Source organism: Vicugna pacos, chromosome 9, assembly GCF_048564905.1.
Source record: "Vicugna pacos chromosome 9, VicPac4, whole genome shotgun sequence".
NCBI classification, from domain to species: domain Eukaryota; kingdom Metazoa; phylum Chordata; class Mammalia; order Artiodactyla; family Camelidae; genus Vicugna; species Vicugna pacos.
The window spans coordinates 10,314,405-10,329,819 of NC_132995.1; the positions used below are offsets into that span (position 1 = coordinate 10,314,405).

Below are 15,415 nucleotides of genomic sequence, written 5' to 3' on the forward strand. Positions count from 1 at the left end.
CGTGCCTCCCTCTCCTCGGCAGGCATGCCTCTGTTTTCACCTTCAGGACTCAGCCTAGATGTCACCTCCTCGGAGGGGCCTTCCCTGAGCACCTCCATTCTCTACGGTTCTCTCTCACTGCACTGTTTGGTTCTTCAAAAAGCACAATTTACGCGCATCTGATACATCACTATATTGAAAACATTAACAGAGTTCGCTCGGGGTGCGCAGTAGGAGGCAGAAGAAAGCCCTGCTCCAAAGACGTCTACGTCCTAATCCCTGGAACCTGTGAGTATGTCCCCTCACAGGGGAAAAGGGTCTTGGCAGGCATGATTAAGTTAAGTATCTTGTGATGGGGAGAGTGGGCCGGATTATCCAGGGGGCCCCAGTGGAATCACAAGGGTCCTTATAAGTGGAACAAGGAGGTCAGAGTCAGAGAGAGAGATCTGAATATGCTACCCTGCTGGCTCTGAAGACGGAGGAAGGGGCCACAAGCCCAGGAACACAGGCAGCTTCTAAAAGCTGGAAAAGGCAAGGAAATGGATCCTCCCCTAGAGCCTGCAGAAGAACCGGCCCTGCCAACACTTTGATTTTAGCACAGTGGTATCTATTTTGGACTTCTGATCTCCAGAACTGTAAGAGAATAAACTGTTGTTGTTTTTAAGCCACTGATTTTGTGGTGATTTACCGCAGCAGCCATAGGGAACAAATGCAGGGTATAACTCTCAAAATGATGCCAATTCCAAAGTGTTAAACAAAAAATCATCAAGATTCAAAAGTTTCAAAGCCAATGGACTAAGCAAATTGCAAATGACTGCCAGATAGTAGTTAGTCTCACTGGGTTGGGGGAGAGAAAAACCTGCCACCATTATGGTTAATCTCAAGTAAACAAGTTTTGAATTAGACAGTATGTTTGGGACATATTCTTGACATGAAATATGATGTCCCTGTGTTTATTTATCTGTTTGTTCATTTATTCTCAGCGACTCTGCCTCTTGAGGGCTGATTTTTCACCTGAGTGCCTGGCACACGGAGAGGCCTGAGAAGCATCTGTCGCTGAATGACTACTGATGTGTGAATTCTGACTGACGGGGAGGAGGCCAAGGAGGAAGCACTCCCTGAAAAGGTCCGATGCTTCGGCTGCCCTGGAGAGGCCACCCAAGGCCGGGGGAGCAGGGCCGGGCACAGGCAGTGCTGAGGGCCTGCCGGGGGAGTGGCACTGGGGAGAAAGGCTGGCTCTGCCTGGCCCGGCCTCTAGCTGAATGCATGCTCTTTAGCAAATTACTCCCTCTCTCCAGGTCTCAGTCTTCTAATTCATAAAACCTGGAGAATATTCCTCGTCCTAAACATTCACCTCAGCTTTCTGTGGTTCTAATGAGGAAAAGGAGGTGAGAAAGGTTACATGAGCTGCCACCAAGCTCAGCTGCTCCTGGAATGACAAGGCAGCAAATGCAAGTGCTTGTGGATGCTGGGCCCGAAAGTGACTGACGGGGCAGAGGTGGCCGAGGCCCACGGAACGGACATCAATGCCAGGAGGGAATGCCAGCCGAGCACTACCAGGTCTCCCGAGTCTTCAAGAAGAGTGAGAAATCTAAATGTGTGAGTGAATTTGCCCAATTTTAAAATGCCAACTAATTCAAAAAAATTTAAACTATGGGCCAGACACCATCAGTTATCGGCATCTGCTCTCTGACATGTAGCTTCTTGAAGCTTGTCTTGGGGGCACAATAAGTTCTGTCCAAGGTACTAGGTCCCTGTGGGACTTTGAGGGAGCAAGTGCCTCTCAGCCTCGGTCTCTGGACAGTGAAGGCTGTCCTGGCTCCAGGATCCTAAGTCCCTGTGACTGCCCGGGCAATGTCTAAGACAGTGATAACATTGATGCTGTCCTGATTATACTCCCTCAGGTCAGCAGGAGCACTTTTCCATCATAGCCTCACTGAACCCTTACAACCTGAGACATGGACATTTTAATCCCCATTTCTCAGACAAAGAGACTGAGGCATGAAGAGGGCATACAGCCAACCCAAAGTCACACAGCTAGTGAGTGGCAGAGCTGGGGCTCACTGCTTCCCACCGCATCCCTGTCACACAGCTGGCGTGTGTAACAGGAATGGGTCCCCCAGCCCCCAGCCCCAGGTGGGGCAGACAGACAGCCTCTCACCAGACTCCGCTGACGCAGCGCGTGGACAGCGCCCGGGGCATGATCTCCGAGCCCTGCTGCATGAAGCCCCCCACGGGGAACCAGAGACTGTTGCCCAACGTGTACTGATTCTCCAGGATGTGGGGGCGCGCCCGCAGGCACGGGTGCGGGTTATACCACTCGTAGGGGCTCAGCCTGTGGAGAGACATGGTAGGTGGGGAGAAAAGGGATAGAAAAAGAGGAGAGAGAACCACCATGATAAGAAGAGACAGGGGAGAAAAATGGAGGAGAAGAGAGAGACAGAGATGAAGACAGATATACCCAGAGAAATAGAGAGTGGCAGTGGGGACAAAAGGGGAGAGGGCGAGAAAGACTGGGAAGGGGACAGACCCAGAGAGAACCACAAGCAGAAGTCAGAGCCACAAGGAGGAAACACAGAGACAGGGCCAGAAAGGGAGAAGGGAGGGTGCAGGGAATCCAAGGCCCTGAGCGGAGGCCAGGATGGCCCAGAGAGATAACAGAATGTGCAGGTCAGGCACTGAGGCCCGGCCCATGCCTCCGCCCCGATCTCCTTCCTGGGCAGTGAGTAGTGGACTCACCTGGCAGCCAGGAACAGGACGCAGCTGACAGCCAGGTAGGCAAGAAGCATGAAGAGCCACACAGCAGGGGAGAAGGGGTCCAGGAAGGAGAAGTAGCCAGGCTTGCGGCCCTGGTGGGAGAGGGAGTGATACCCGGAGCCGCACTGACCTGAGCCACATCCCCAGCCCTGACCCAACCCTCTGGGGCCCATAAGCCCCATCGGCCCATCTGAGGTCCAGCCCACAGCCTGTGCTTCCCTTGGGGACACAGATGTCTGGCCCCAGTGCCAGCCCCCTGCACCCCCCACATGTTTGGGGGAACCATACCATGTGCACTCGGTAGAGAATGCTGATCCCCAGGGTCATGAAGGGTTTGGAGAAGTCGATGACCTTCTCCCGCTCAGCTGTGATGGTGAACGCAGCCACAGCCAGGTCTGCCTTCTGCTGGAGGGGAAGCAGAGCAGGGGCAGAGGAGTGGGCCAGGGAGACAGATGTCCAGTTAGAGAGAACACACCAAGGGAGTAACTGAGAGAGATTATCAGAAGCTGAGAGAGAGGCAAAGACAGAGGAGGGCAGAAGGAGCCAGGAGCTTGGACAGACTCCACAAGGGCACCTTGGGCCCAAAATTGTACCCGTGTCATCTCATGTCTGCTCTAACAGGCTTCTGTGGCCTCTTTCCTGACCAGTTGCCCTACTTCATCCAATCCCGCCCACTCCCCCGTCAAGCTCATCATTAAGACCCTGCTTTATAAAATCTACAGCCCCCCACCCCCCCACCATCCTGGGGTCCTGGAGAGAGCCCTAGATTGGAGTTGAGATGCCTGAATGCTGACCCACTCAGGACCCTCTTTCTGCCTTGACTTTCTCTTTCGTATTAACAATTAACAACAGGTAACATTTATCAAGTGCCTACTACGTGCCAGACTCCATGCTAGATGGCACTGTGTACAGATTACCTTATAAAATCCACCCGACAGCTCCCTGAGGGGCACTACCAGTCCATTTTATAGAAGGGGAAACTGAGTCTCAGAGAGGCAAAGGCACGACGAGGGAGTAAAGGCAGGAGCTGGGATCACAGAGCCAAGATGTGACCTCCACTCTCCTGCCCCTGGCAGGTACTAGTGACCTCGATGCATGTATGAAAGCACCCCTGAGACACAGAACCATGCTCCGCTCAGTTGAGATAATGACCTCAGGGGAAGCTGCATGTATCTTGAGTCAGGGAGGGCTAGTTGGGGTCCAGGTCTGAAGTGGTGAAGTGGTGGGTAGTGGGCAGGGTGGGATGGAGAAAAGGGTGTGGGTTGGGGTCTGGCTGGCACACCAGAATGCTTGATCCAAAAGAGCCCTCTCATTCTTGCCAGTGGACATGCCACATCCACAAATGTGTGCCCAGACAAAGGCTGACCCAGTGGTGCGCCGCATATGTGGACGCAGGTAGACAGATGCATGCCTTGTACATAAGGATATGGAGAAGTGGTGATGTGGGGCGGGGCTTCCCTAGAGGCCCAGTGCATACATTCAAACACATGGCCTGATTTGTGTACATAAATGACAGGCAGGGCGCTGGGAAGGGCCCGGTGCAGGAGTGGGAAGCCCTGGCTCTGCCCCAAGCTCAGTGGGTGACCAAGGGCAGGCGCTTCCAAGTGTCTGAGCCTGTTTGCTCCTCTGTAAAATGGGGGGGGGGGGAGTTGGCCAAGATGTCTCCTGGAGGGGAGGACCCAGCTTCCAGGATGTCCCTTCCAGGCATACTGACTCCATCCCCTAGGCCTTAACTGGAACCCAGCATTAACTCCAAATTCAGGCAGAGACCTCTCCCTGGGGCTGAAATAAAAGAGTCAAGGTCCTAGATCCCTGGCCTGGGAGGAGAGACACACTCACTCCAAAGGGGCTGAGGCCGAGAGCACATGAGGTAGACAGGCTGGGACAAAACTGGGATGGCGAGAGGGGGCACAGGCCCAAAAGATACTGCAAGGTAGAGAGAGGTGGCACAGGCTGAAGACAAAACCAAGGTCAGGGAGAGATTATGTGGGTCGAAAATAAAATCCGGGGTCAGGGAGAGAATAGACAGATCTCAAAGACAATTTGACGTCACAGAAAGAGAACAGACCCAAAAGATAAACCAAGAACAGAGAGAGATGGCACAGGTGAAACAACCTCCACAGGGTGAGGGAGAGACGGCATGGCACCAAGGCCGAATCCACAGGCGGTGATGTGCGGCAGGGCCCAGAACACACTGGATTTGGAGCATACCCTTGGGAATTCCTAGGTGTTGAGAGTAAGGAGCAGTTTCCCCCTTTCTTGTATACTTGTCACTCTTATGACTAATATGTGAATTGTCAGGAGCAGCATATTATTTTTATGCACCCACAGGAGGTCTGTCCTGCCAAGGCCCTCCACAATAACAGTATTAGCCCCCTCACTGGCCTCCCTGCCTCCATTCATAACACCCCCAATCCAAAGTGATATTACCTGTTTAAAACCCATGGGTGGCTTTCCCCAGGGTGGGAGATAGGAGGTGGCAGAGTGGGAGGAAACCGACTAAAGATGTCCACGGAGATGTGTGGTGTGAAAGCTAAGAGGGGTGGAGGTGGTCAGATTTGGGTTTCACTCTGAAGGGAGGACAGATCCTTAAATGCTCCAAGTTCCTTCCAGGCTTCTCTCAGAGGCTTTGAAACCCTCCTCCCATCCCCCACCCCCACCCCACCCTTCATTTCCAAGGGGAGACACCTAGTTTTTGGAGACTTCCCTCCCCAAGGGGACCCCGGCAGTTTAATCTCTGAGATAAAATCAGGAAGAATCCAAATGATAAACCACCTGCAGAAATGACAGGGGGATTATCTAAGTCCCCAAACCAAGCAAAGCACTTGTGACTGTCCCCTAGCTCCAAACCCACCCCTTAGACCAGCTCTGGGCAAACGTCTGTGCTTTGCTATCAGTTCGCTGTCAGGCTCTGCCACTGGGGGGCGCTAGAGGGAGGCGGCAACGCTGGGTGAAGGAGAGGAATCTGCTCCTTCCTGTCTGTTCACTGTCCCCAGTCTCCTTTCTGCACCACAGCTGCAGTTCTTCCCCAGGGCAGCAGACAAATCCAGTTTGCAGCTTCCCAGCATTTACAGAACCACCCTCGCCGAGCCCCTCTTGGGGCGCCACGGCCAGGTGACGAGTGCCTCCTCCTTAGGGTCTCAGTTTTAGGGTCTGAATTTCAGCCCCACAGAGCCCTTCCTCTGTTTCCAGCAGTTTCAACTCTTCTCTTTCCTTCTCTGTTACATCGGAACTAGACAGACACTTCCTGCCTTGCTACCATGATAACTGAGAGCTAGGGTGTGTAAATTATCGCCTTCAGGCCAAGTCCAGCCCATCGGTCAGACTTTGTAAATAAAGCTTTATTGGGACACGGCCATACCCACTTATTTAGGTCTTGTCTGACTGCTTTCCATACAACAGAAGAGTTGAGTAGCTGTAACAGTATGACCCAAAAGTTGGAAATATTTAAATCTGGCCCCCTTGCAGAAAAGGTTGCTGATTCCTGTCCTGGAGTTCAACTTTTACCTTCTTGGTTACCTAGTGAACAACTTTATTTCTAGTAAATAATTCTCTTCATTCAAAGATGTCTTGTTTCCTGGCAGGATCCTGACTGTTGCAAAAAATAACAATACCCCAGGCATGTGAGCGCTCAGGTCACATGGTCACTCACTATCCACGGGTCGGTGTTCAGTCTCTAGAAGGGCCCAACGGTTTCTCAAAAGAACAGTATCATGCAAAGAGCAAGATTTGCTCCAAAACCCTAGAGGTCTGCGCTGAGTCACATGGCGCCTGCACCCCTATTTGCCAGCAGCACTCTGCACATCCCTGGATCTGCCGGGTTATCAGGCCCAGGCAGCAGGTCAGCGCGCATGCAGCCAGGCCCTGCTGCAGAGTCTCTGTGTGCTCTGGGCCTCCCTCAAAATGAAAAGCCTTGTGGGTTGTTTGGTAAATGGACGGAAGTAGCACTCACAGGTTATAGCCAAGTTAAAAGTTATAAGTTGCCGCTCAAATCCAAAAAACCCAGCTAACATCCGCAACACCAGACAAACAACTCCTCCTCAGAGGTCTGAGGTTCAGCTCCATCGGGCCCCTCGTCTGAATTTCTAAGTGTGAATCTTTCCAACTTCTTCCCCTGTCCCCTCAGCTCTCGGCATGGCAATCTTAGTTTTCTTTTTACTCTTTCAGTTAGTGGGTTAACAACTTTACATCTAGTTAACAATTCTCTATATCAGGTTCTCTCAGTTCAAACAGCTGATATGATTCTGCTAAAGTAAGTGGTGCTGTTTTTAATCTCCAGATTGGACCCTGACTGACTGATGTCAGCAGCGGGTTTACTGCCAACCTCCTTCCTAAATGCTATTTCCTGCTCATGAGAGCTGAACAGCACAATGTTGCCAATGGGCTGGACCAGTTTGATGCTGCGTGGACTGTCGGGATTACGTTCTCGGTGGTCTATATGATGGCAGAAAGCAAGAGAGTCGATGTCACCCTGAGGCAAGACTGAAGGTCTGAACTTCTGGCTTCTGGTGGTCCTTGGAAAGTGGTGTGGAGAAAAAAGCATTTGCCAGGTCAGTAGCTCAAATCAGCTGCCAAGGGCTGTGCTGACTTGTTGTAGCAAAGATGCTTCATATGGGCCAGCAACTGCAATTGGAGACACCACCTGGCTGCATTTACAATAATCCACAGTCATTCTCCAAAGTCCATCTGCCTTCTGCACAGGCCAAACAGGCCAGGTGAACAGGGATGAGATCACTACCCCTGCTTCTTTCAAGCCATTAATGGCGGCACTAATCTCTGCAATTCCCCCAAAGTATGTAGAATTGCTTTTGGATTACTATCCTGGGAAAGATGGGGAGATCTAAGGGCTTCTACTTGGCTCTTTCTACCTTCATGACTCGCACTACATGGGTCAGAGAGCCCGTGTGGGATCCTGCCAGCTGTCACATATGTTTATAGCAATTAGACAACCAGCACCTGGGAAAACCCAGAGTTGAGTCCATGGACCTATCAGGCCCATTCTGGGTTGAACCTGGGCTCAAACACCATCTATCACTTGGCCACAGAAGCCCCACTGTTGTCCACCAGTCAAAGCAGGAAAAATCAAAATGATCTGCCATCGATGAAGATGACAAGAGGTTGTCTGAATATCTAAAAACCAATCAAAACCCTCAGTGCTGAGAAGGAGCCTGTATAGAAACTGGTGTTAAAAAAAGAAAAAGAAAAAAGAAACTGGAGTAGTCTTTCTGAAAAGCAACTCAACAATATATAACAGAAGCCATACAAAGGGTCTTCCCCTTTCCCCTGGTGATTCCACTCAGAGCTTCAATCCTCATCAGCTGCAGTGCAGGCCAAGCTTTTGTGCATAAAGATGCTTGCTTATAGTTGTTTACAACCGAACAAACAAACAAAAAAATACCTGGAAACAACTAAATATAAAAAATGCTTCAATAAATTATTATAGTACATCCACATAGTGATTAATATGCAGCCATGTAACATTCTGTTTAGGTTAAAACAATAAGATATTATTTTAGCCTTTCAGATTGACAAAGATTTTTTTTAAAGGTTGATAATACCCATTGTTGGCAAGAGTGTGGGAAATTTGACATTCTTGTGCACTTCTGGTGGGAATATAAATTGGTGGAACCTTTTTGAACAGCCATTTGGCAGTATATACTTTAAAAACATTTGTACCCTTTGACCCAGTGCTTCCACCGCTTGGAATTTATCCCTCAGGAACCCGCCCATAAATTCACAGGCCCTGATGTCTATATATGAGCTAAAGCTGGAAATCACCCAAATATCCATCAATAGGGGATGAGTTAAATAATTTATGCTCAGTCACACAATGGAATCCTTTTGTCTCCACTTGAATTTCAAATAGGCATCTCAAATGATCCACCCCAGAGATAACTTTTTCCACCATCTCCACCCCATCAAACTGCTCCTCCTCCCCATGTGGAAACTGGCCTTACCATCTGCCCAGCTGCTCAGGCCAAATCCTGAAGTCACCCTTGATTCCTCTCTCCCTTCTGCACACATCCCACCTGCTGGCACACCCGACTCAGCTACCCCTCAAGTGCAAGCCAGCATCTTCTCTCTTCCACATCTTCCAACGGCCTCCAAAGTGGGCCATATCCTGTCTCTACTCTTGGTCCATCCACTGTAATTATTTCTCAGAGAGCAGCCAAAATAATCATTTTAAAATGATTTTTATTTACTTTATTTTAAAAATTTATTTATTTATTTGGGGGGGGATTAGGTTTCTTTGTTTAATGGAGGTAATGGGGATTGAACCCAGGACTTGCATTGCTAAGCACACACACTACCACTGAGCTATACCCTCCCCCCAACCCCCAATTAAATGATTTTTAATTAAATCAAGGGCACATATCCATATAACGGAATATTATTCAGCCCTAAAAAGGAATGCAGTACTCATCATGCTACAACACGGATGAAACTTGAACACACTACACTGAGTGAAAAAAACCAGATACAAAAGGCCACATATTGGATGTTTCCATTTACATGAAATCTCTAGAATAAGTAATCCATGGAGACAGAGAGCAGAGTGGTGGTTGCCAGGAGCTGGGGAAAGAGGGAACTGGGAGTGACTGCTTACTGGGTTCGGGTTTTCTCTGGGGGTCATGAAAATGTCTTGGAACTAAACAGAGGTGATGGTTGCACAACACTGTGGACATACTAAATGCCACTGAACTGTGTACTTTAAAATCATTAATTTTATGTTTTATGAATTTCACCTCAATAAAAAAAGAAATAACAAATTAGACCTTGGCACACTTCCTGCTTAAAATCTTCTGGTGACTTCACAACAAATAAAAATAACCCCCAGACTCCTCACCAGCAAGACCCTAGTGTTCCAGGCTCTGCTCTGGGACCCCCCACAAAACTCTGTGAAGGAGGTAACATCATCCCCATTTTGAGAAGGGAAACTGAGCTCAGAGAGATAAAGTGACTTGCCAGGATCATGTGGAAACGGGCAACCTGAAGCTGGCTCTGTCTGGCGCCTAACCAGCCCACAGCTGCAGTGGACACCGTGGTGGCCGCCCAGACCCTCCTTCAGCATCGGGCACTCATGGCCCCAGCTGCCTATGGTGCCGGCGGCTGATGGTTCTCAGATCTGTAAGTGGAAGAACCCCCTTGCCCCAGGTCCTGACCCTCCCTGAGGATAGTCCCTGTCCAATGACAAGTCGGTCGGGTGTATAGTCTGGTCCCCACCTCAGGGGGATGTCTTTGGTGGCCACCCCAGCTCCAGGGCTGCCCGTGTGAGGACCAGTCATGACTGCATTGCAGCTCATCTCTCCCTCTGCCCAAGCCTGCTCCTCCACTCCCTCACAGGGCTGTTTTCCAAGGGCACACCAACACCCCTCCTGCCTATTAATCTCCATCTCGGAATCTGCTTCCTGGAACCCCAACCTAAGATATCTGCTCTGCTTTTAAGGGCCAGACTGGAGGGTGCAGGCTTTTGTCCTGAGGGCCGGCGGGTGAGGAGGGGCGGCAACAGCTAAAGCCTGTGAGGGATCGATCAGACTTCCACTGTAGAAAGATCCTACTGGAGAACAAACTGGAATGAGAGAGATGGGAGGCGAGGAAGCTGGTGAGACGGGCCAGGCCTGAGGTCACACCGTGGTGGTAATGGCAGGGAGAAAGCCAATTCTAGCAGTAGCCACTGGGTGGAATAAATGGACCGTAATTCGAGTCTGGCCTGCAAGCCCTGTGCCTGGCCTGGGGGTGACGAGGGGAATGCCTGTGCCCCGGGCTATCTTCCATCTGGAAGTCACTCATCAGCTCTGGGCCAGCCTGCTGGGGTGCCAGCCCTGGCTCTGCCTGTCACTAGCTGTGTGGCCTGGACATGGTACCTTGGTGCTTCACTCTGTCCATTAGAGAAAACTGGGCTAATACCAGGCCTTCCTCAGGGGTGGCTGTGAGGAGTCAAGGAGTTAACACAGTTCATAAAGCTTAGACAAGGGCCTGGCATGGCACAAGAATCACCTTGACCACTCCAGGCTTCCCAAGTACCTGCTGGGTGTCTGGAAAGGACACGGGCCTTGGGTCAGACACACCTGGTTGCAGCCCTGCGTGCTGGGGGCAAGTCCCTTCACTGCTGAGCCCCAGATCTTGCATCAGTAGGAGAGCAGCTAGCCTTCAGGCCATAAAGGACTATTAGGAGAATTAAGTAACATTTGAAAAGTTCCTGGCACACAACGTGAAGTCGGCAGCTGCCACGGCTGTGTGGATGGTGGTGAGTATCAGCGTGGAGCTGGGTGTACTTGGCCATCCCCCGGCAGGCAGCTGAGCCTTGGCAAGGCCAAGCCCCGCCCATCCTTTGCACTCTCAGCCTGCTCCTCCTCCAGTGTTCTCTCCCTAAATGTCATCGCCATCGCCCAGCTGCCCAAGCCAGAAATGAGAGGAACACTCACGTCCTCTCTCTTCCATCCCCCAACCCAGGCAGTCACCAAGTCCTGGCCCTCTCCAGCCTCCCCTCAACTCCATCTCTCCCATCCCCTTACCTCCCCACAGGCCATTCGGCAGCCCCTGCCACTCCCCACCCTGATGATTCTGCTTCCTCACTTGAGTGGTTCAAACCTTTGTGTGTAGGGGGTGCATCCCGTGGACTTCATGCTGAGGACCAAACCCTTAACCCTAAGAACAAGGCCAGAGCTGGTCACTGCATCCTCAGGGTGTACAAGATCTGGTATACAGTAGGTACTCAATAAACACTAGCTGGCTGGAGAATGGACAGATGCATGAAGGTATGTATGTGCTGCCAGGAACAACACTAACAATGAAAGAAAGAGCACAGGCACACAGCATCCGCTCCCTGCCGGGCCCTGCTCTAAGCCCCTACATGGATTAACTCATTTCATGCTCACAACAGCCCTCCGTGCTGGCATCTTTTATTTACCCATTTTGACAGTGGAAGGACAGACATTACAGGAAGGTTAAGTAACTTGCCTAAGGTCACACAGCAAAAGCGCAGCAGAGGTTCAAACAGGACTCAGGACCACAGTAGCAGCGACCAATCAGAAAAGCTCCCAGTCCTGCTATGCTCACCCCAAAAACCTTCACACCAAGCCCTAAGGGCTAGGCCCAAGGCACAGAAAGTTAAGATTCTTGCCTAAGGTCACACGTCTGTAAATAGGACTTCCTTGTTGATGAATAAATAGGCTTCCAGTTGACGGCAACTTTGTCTGGGGGGGTGGGCAGGGGGCTATTCCCCCAGAGTCTCATTTCTGGGGGCCCTGATGAACAAAAAATTCTGAGCCTGCATGACTGGGGGCCAGGCTATGGCACTGGAGGTCACAGGGAATTCAGGCCACCAGTTCCTGCCTCCTGTTTCCTCAGGACCTGGCTTCAGGCTGTTAAACCCACCCAGGGCAAAAGCTTTCAACTGGTTGGCTGCCTGTAGGGCAGTGCCTCAGGCCTGCCCATGGGGTGGGGTGGGGAGACTGAGCCACCTAGACCCTGGGGACACCCCCACTCCCGCCTCCCCCAAAGCAGCTCTGCTTTGTCCAGGGTTCTGAGGGCACTGTCAATTGGAAAAAAGGTTCTACAGTCAAAACAACTTTTGAAAATCAGTGCCCTGAGGGATAAATGTCCTTGTCAAGCAAAGTGGCCTTCTCCAGTCTATCCTGGTGACATTCAGGGAGACTTGGATGCAGTGAATTCTGGGATGCGAGAGACAGGAGGGTGAGAGTCTCCGAGGCCCTCAGCCAAGTCCAACGTCAAGACCATCCTGACTGTTCTGTGGCCACACACCTGCCCTGGGTGTGCCCTAAGCCAAGCCGGGGGCCAGTTTGTCTCCCCTGGGCATTTGCCCACACAGCTTCTTGTGCCTGGAATAAAAAGAGGGACTACGTACAAGTAACGTGTACAGTACTGCTCCTGCTTTCTGTAACCCTCACTACAGACCTGTCAGTGATCGTTACCCCCGTACGAGGGAGGGCAAACTGAGGTTCAGAAGAGAGAAAGGATTCACCTGAGCATTCAAACTCAGGTTGGTCTGACTCCAAAATATTCTTTTCATTGCAACCTTGCCTACCACCTCTCTCCCTCCTCACCTACATTTAAATTTTGCCCACACTCAGGGCTCAGCTGCTTTCCCAGTTTATTTATTTATTTTTAATGGAGGTATTGGGGATTGAACCCAGGACCTTGTGCATGCTAAACACACACTCTACCACAGAACCCACTGAGCTATATCCTCCCTGCCTCACCCTACTCTCTCTTACACACACCCTCCTGTTTATAAATGCTGTTTGCTCTGCTCTGAACACATTCCCCTCCTCTCATACCTCCCTTCACCCTGCTGACTCCTTCACACTCTTTGGGAATCGGCTTGGGTGTCACCTCTTCTGGGAAGCCCTCCGTGGATACCTAGCTGGGTCAGGAGCCTCTGGGTCCCTCCTCTGAGTTTCTCCCATCACAGCTCTGATGGCTCTGTCTTGTGGTCATTTGCTTTTCTGCATCTTAAGGAGGCCCTAAGCTCTCAGGGACAGGGTCTAGGTCCCCTGTAGTCACCACTATATCCTGTGCCCAGCATGGTGCAAGGCACATACTAGGTGCTCAATAAACACCTACTGAATGAGTGGAAGTGTGAGCTCAACAGGCAGCCTCGACGTCCACCTCCTGGCAGGTGCTGGGCATAGTGCACATGAGGCACAGTCCCTGCCCACCTAGCCCTAGCCCTGCCTCCACAGGAAGCCTCTCTTGACCTCCTTTCCTGAGGTCTGTCCAATTCGCACACAACATCTCTTTCATCCATTCAAACCTTTGAGCACAACTGAGCCAAGGTGGCGTAAGGGAAGCATCTGAAAGTAGGACACAGAAAGTGATGCACCCCCAACCCCACCCGAGCCCCTTGTGCCCGCCCCACGGTGCTCACCAGTTGCAGGTACACAGCACACCATCAGCCCAATCCTCCTGCACATGCCAGGCTGATTCCGAGGCACCACTGGCCACCCACCTGCCTGCCCTCCCTTGCTCACCCAGCCCCAGCCCAGCCGTACCCGGTTGATGAGCTCGCCGACCATGCCCGTCCAGGAGCCATTGGGCTCAGGCGCCCCATACAGCCCATCCTCCACCAACCGCAGGCGGTAGCGGAAGCGCAGCAGCTCGGCCAGCTCCCGCAGCATGTCCACACAGAAGCCCTCGAAGCGCTCGTTCCCCGACAGGGCCTGGAAGTTGGGCCGGCGCATGACGTATGGGTTCTCCTGGGGAAACGAGAGAAAAGAGGGGTCAGAGATTGGCTATCTGGGGGCTGGATCAGGGATCCTGGAACCCAGGCTGGGCAGCTAGATCAGGAACCTGCTCACAAGAGTGGGCATGATGGAGTTGTTGCATACATCCCCTGCTGACACATGCTCAGAGTCAGGGAAAAAGCAAAGCAGATTGTAGGGAGCTGGTTTTCATCTCTACCAGCTAACCTAACACTCATTTGTCTCAAGTTCAAATGGCTACGAGGGAGGCAGGTAACCTGAGTGAATCAGACCGCATGGAGATTGGGCAAACTTCCAAACTGTTGACTATGACCCACAGTAAGAGATATATTTTACTTTGTAATTCAGATCATACACATATATGTCCATGTGCACACACACACACACGCACTTAACTAGACTTAGTTCCACAAAACAGTCCTCTCCCTTAGACGATGGCAAAATACCCCAATATTTTGTTGTGCCAAATTCATTTTTAACACAACCAATAGTGATCCATTAAACCCATGAGCCACCAAGGGATCAAAGAGGATCTGCCCACCAGGATTTAGCTCCGACCCAATGCTGCCATGAGGGAAGCAGGCCTGAGGTGCCAGATGGTCCAATGTGAAGAGAATTTGGAAGCCCAAGTTGTTTCGTACAATCTCCTGATTATAAAGGTTAGCAACAAGTCAAATTCTAATACCAACTTTTTTAATGCTTTGCAGGATAAACACCTGACAGTCTGCTATCTCTGGCCTACGGCTGTCTTGCTACACGGATGGTTACCTCTGAAGGGTTACGAGCAAACTTTACTGACCCTCACTGTGCCAAATAAGCACAAAAGCAGAGAGAACATCCTGCGTGCTAGTAAGACATGGCACATGAAGATGATGGTACCAAAAGAGAAACTTATTTTGACACATTATTGTCTACAGGGTTGTTTGTACAGTGTCACTCAGGAACAAGGTGGGTTAGCACTTAGGAACCAGCCAGAAGAGCTCTGGCAATAACATCCACAGTGGTAACCGTGTGGACTGAACACCTGCCGAACATCAGCCCCTGCACTGTGTGTGTTCTCTGGATTTTATCACTTCAGTTCCCTGCAGTGACCTTACACAGGAGGTATTCTTAGATGCACTTTACATGTGTAGGAAATGAGGCTCACAGAGGTCAAGTGACCTTTGCCATCTCTCATTCATTCGCCACATAATTACTGAGCTCTGAGGTAGATGTGGCGACAATATTTTGCAGCTTCTCCCATCAAGAGATAATTTCCCCACTCCTTGGGTCTGAGCTGGCCTCAAGACTTGCTTTGGGCAACAGAATATGTTGAAAGGAGTGCTTTGTGAATTTCAGAGCCTAAGAAAGGAGTGCTTTGTGAATTTCCCTCTGCGGGACCTCTTAGGACCACAGTGTAAGGAATCCTGGGCCAGCCTACTAAAGGATGAGTAAACCAAGGTGTGCTGGCCAAC

The 15,415-nt window shown here is 51.0% G+C and overlaps 1 protein-coding gene across 6 annotated transcripts in view; it reads right to left on the reverse strand.

Moving 5' to 3' along the window:
* Positions 1–15,415, reverse strand: part of GRIK5 (glutamate ionotropic receptor kainate type subunit 5) — a 51,221-nt gene that overhangs the window by 12,503 nt on the left and 23,303 nt on the right. For 4 of the 6 annotated variants that reach the window (XM_072966971.1, XM_072966973.1, XM_072966975.1 and 1 more), the window contains 4 exons: positions 13,752–13,955; positions 3,025–3,141; positions 2,719–2,828; positions 2,141–2,314 (listed from right to left, as the gene is read on the reverse strand). In XM_072966971.1, coding sequence (XP_072823072.1) covers positions 2,141–2,314; positions 2,719–2,828; positions 3,025–3,141; positions 13,752–13,955 — 605 coding nt within the window. The remainder of the gene's footprint in view (positions 1–2,140; positions 2,315–2,718; positions 2,829–3,024; positions 3,142–13,751; positions 13,956–15,415) is intronic. The other 2 variants (XM_072966972.1, XM_072966976.1) reach the window with 1 other exon arrangement.